Consider the following 4,130-nt stretch of genomic DNA (forward strand, 5'->3'; position numbering starts at 1 on the left):
CACAATCTCCTGTTCTGATGTTCTGATTGCAAAGAATTTTCTGTAATTGTGAGAGGTTTTCGGTAAAGTTATTTGTCCGAACAAGTGTTTTTGCTGTCTAATTGCAAAAGCAGAGAATTGTAAAAAATCTGTTTCGTATTAGTAACTTCCTTTGAAAGAATATGTCCTACCACGATTCACACATTCTTCGCATGAACGATAAGGAAAAAAAAATAAAAAAAAATCAAATAGCATGGATTCCTTTGTGAAACAAATAAACTTCATTTTTTTATTAAAAAGAAAAAAGAAAAAATCAAATCCGATAGTAAGATCCCAATACTTTGTGAATCGTGGTAGGACATATAACTAGTGATTTTATGTGGTTCAAATAGACCTTAAAAATTATAAGGTCGAAGGGAACTGACTCAAAATGATAAAGGCTATTTATAAAAAAATAAAAATAAAAAATGATAAAGGCTAAGATTTATCTGAGGAGATCTATAATTAGCAAAAATCATGTAACTCGTAATATTCTAAGTAAAGACTGACTGGGAACTGGGAAGGATGAAATGATTACCCAAAGCGTAAACATATATATATATATATATATATATATATATATATATATATATATATATATATATATATATATACGTAGGGAGCAGCGGTGATGTTAAGGATTAGGATGAGATTAGGTAAATTGACTCTTAAGCGAGCGTGAAACGCTACATTTATTAGACTTTCCCTTAAGAAGACCTAATCATACGCGGCGTGGGCATGCGTGTGCACGCTCGGGAAGATCCCCTTCCCTATGCGTTCTGTGACCCTGGAACCTCGAGGTATATTCGATGGAGGTGAAAAAAACTAAACCCAATCAAATTCATTTGTGCCTTCTTCGACAATACACCAGAGAGAGAGAGAGGGAGAGGGAGAGGGAGAGAGAGAGAGTTTTCTCCTCTCTTGATCTTATCTGATAGACATACACTAATAATAAAAGCGTGTGTGGGTGGTAGGCTGACGTCGTTGCCAGCCCACGAACCAAAAAAGAATCACTCTATCGAATATTCAACCCCCCTGTCTCTCTCTCTCTCTCTCTCTCTTGAGGCTTAAGATAGACCCATCAGAGATTCGTTTTGTACGCGACGCCGCGACTTTGAAATCTCCCCCAAAACTCTCTCTCTTTCCATTTGGTGTCTTCTGCGCCCTCTGATCTTTTACCAAAGTGTCCGATATTCGTTCATTTTTTTCTTTTTCTTTTTCTTTTTTCCTTCCGCTTTTGTGTTTGGTTCTGCAAGTTTATTCCGTTTTGTGATTCTATTTAGATCCCAGATTCGTGTTTGAATAATATAACACAAGTCCATCATCTTCTCTCTTTGGTGGGATCTATAATATTCTATGTGCTCTGGACAAAATAGCCTTTGTTCTTGTTATATTATTCGCTTCCTGCTTCTATTTCTTCTCCCCCTAGCATCTTCAATCACAAAGACCCATAGAGCCTAGGCTCTCTCTCTCTCTCTCTCTCTCTCTGTATGGAATATTACCCGGAGAAAATGCAGCATCATGGTGGGTTGGGATTCCGGGAGTACGTGGATGCTCTAGAGAAAGAGCGCCACAAGATCCAGATGTTTCAGCGCGAGCTACCTCTCTGCCTAGAGCTTGTGACCCAAGGTATTGGCTTCTTCTTCTTCTTTTTCTTTTGTTGGGGTTTTTTTTTTTTTTAGATGGTTGAATTAATGGTATTTTGTGTTTTCGATTTTTGATTATTTGTGGGTTTTGTGCGTGTCTGTAGCTATTGAGACGTGTCGGCAACAGTTGTCGGGGACGACAACGGAGAACAACTTGCATGGGCAGTCTGAGAGTTCGGAGCAAACGACGTCGAATGAGGTCCCTCCTCCGGTGTTCGAAGACTTCTTTCCGATAAAGCGGTCTGTTTCATCAGAGGATGATGAGGAGCAGCTATCACACAAGGCCAACGGAGAGACGATGATCAGCAATGATAGTAAGAAAAAATCAGATTGGCTCAGTTCAGTTCAGCTATGGAATCCAACCTCAGATCCACCACCCAAAGAGGTAGCAAGGACCAAACAAAAAAAAAAAAAAAGAAAAAAAAGAAAAGGAGAGAGCTTTCTTATTGGACTTTGTAATTTTTGTATGGTTACAGAGAAAATTTTGAGGAAAGGGGATGGAAAATTGAAGTTTTTGTGTGTGTTTTGCAGGATGTACCGAGAAAGGCAACGGTGATGGAGGTGAAGAGGAATGGTGGTGGGGGAGCTTTCCAGCCTTTCCATAGAGAGAAAAGCGTTGGAAAGAGTAACGCATCAGTGGGCAAAGCGCCTTCTTCTCTGGCACCGGAGCCGGCACCGGTACCGGCACCGGCGGTGGCGGTGGCTACTACGAGCTCGTCAGCGGAAACAACCACCGTAGGGAATGGTGGGAGTGGTGGAAGTGACAGAAGAGAAGATAAAGAAGGGCAGGCTCAGAGAAAGCAGAGGCGGAATTGGTCCCCTGAATTGCACAAACGGTTCTTGAGCGCCCTTCAACAACTTGGTGGTTCACAAGGTGTGTTTTTGAAAGAAAATTTTGATTTCTTTGAAGTGAATTTTTGTTGTTGTTGTTGAGATATTGTGGGATTGGATTGAATTGAATATGGGTTGTATTGCAGCTGCGACCCCTAAGCAAATTAGGGAGCTAATGAAGGTTGATGGGCTTACTAATGACGAAGTCAAAAGCCACTTACAGGTTTGTAATTGCTTATTATCTTTTATTGGTTTTGATATCTTTGATTAATTTGTGTTGGCATTGACCCAACTGGATGAAACGTCTGTTCTGGGAAATTAATTTGTTCGAGGAAAACAGAGCATTTTGGACAATTTGCATTATTGAGTTCATGAGCCAAAAAAAAAAAAAATTCTTGTTTTCCTTGTAGTAAAGTTTATTTGATGTATGGCAATAGGAGGAGATCTAGCGTTTAAGAGAGAAATTTTGCCTAGTTGTCAAATTAAAGATATAAATTTCAATCTTCCCATAGTTTATTTGGATTTCTTCTATGTTGAGACATTTATGATAGCAGAACAATGTCTTTTATGAAATATGATGCATTGGAAGGATGGTCTAAATCTTCATCATGTTTTGTTTGTACCAGAAATATCGGTTGCACACAAGAAGACCAAGTCCTGGAAGCCATAATAATGGCAACGCACAGGCGCCACAAGTTGTAGTTGTGGGGGGCATATGGGTGTCAGCGCCCGATTATGCAGCGATGGCAGGAACAACAGCATCAGGGGAGGTAACCAGCGTTGCTACAGCCAATGGAATCTATGCTCCAGTGGCTGCACCGCCGCCTACAGTCCAACAGGCATCGGCATCTCAAATCCAAAGATTACAACAGAAGCAATCTGAAGAAAGAGTTAGCCATTGTTCTAGTTCCCCGGCTACATCATCCTCCACCCACACTACCACTAATTCCCGTGTGTTTTGATTTTCATAGCATTAGAATGATGTAAAAATTTTGTATTAAGTCCTGATAGAAAAAGTAGACTATGAGATATCCTCATCATTCTGACTTCTATGACCCCCCCTTTTTCCTTTTGTTTTCGGACTGTAAACTCTCTAGAGGTCATTGGATGCAAGGGATGGTGACAGTCAAATCGTGGCAATGAATAATTATCCTTGTTGTTCACCACTATGATGATACTGTTTCTTGATATAGAAACAAAAATAAAATATATTCTGAACTTTTGAAAGCAGAAAAATCATTGTGGAATCTGCCAATCTGGAACTGTTTTAGCAGTGTTAATATTCCGGTGCGCGTTGTTCGTTCAATAATTGAGTGCCAAGGTCATATCTGCCGCAAAGGATGAACAGTAGGTTCTCAGTTAGGCTGCTAAAGAAGACGCAGCTGAATAAATGCAGCCAAGCCATCAATGGGGAAATTAATATGCCTCAAATCATCATATATTGTAAATTCCAAATGTATGATTAAAATAGGAAAGGAAAATGGTTGAGTTATTACAATTTTTACGCAATTTCTTTCCAAATGGATTGTTTAGTGATTGGCATTATCAATGCTACCGTGATCTTATAAACTAATATGATAATTTTTGTAACACTTGTCATCTTATCCACAATGAGATTTAATTGTTTAGTGGCTA

At 39.4% G+C, this 4,130-nt stretch overlaps 1 protein-coding gene across 1 annotated transcript; it reads left to right on the forward strand.

Moving 5' to 3' along the window:
* Positions 1 to 1,013: 1,013 nt before the first annotated feature.
* On the forward strand, positions 1,014 to 3,775 carry LOC133866556 (transcription factor HHO3-like). Its single transcript, XM_062303116.1, has 5 exons — positions 1,014 to 1,647; positions 1,769 to 2,049; positions 2,196 to 2,538; positions 2,642 to 2,718; positions 3,122 to 3,775. Exons 1-5 carry the CDS (start codon positions 1,509 to 1,511, stop codon positions 3,455 to 3,457), a joined length of 1,176 nt encoding a protein of 391 aa, XP_062159100.1. The 5' UTR covers positions 1,014 to 1,508; the 3' UTR covers positions 3,458 to 3,775.
* Positions 3,776 to 4,130: the final 355 nt, after the last annotated feature.

This window comes from Alnus glutinosa, chromosome 4 (genome assembly GCF_958979055.1).
Source record: "Alnus glutinosa chromosome 4, dhAlnGlut1.1, whole genome shotgun sequence".
Taxonomy (NCBI): Eukaryota; Viridiplantae; Streptophyta; class Magnoliopsida; order Fagales; family Betulaceae; genus Alnus; species Alnus glutinosa.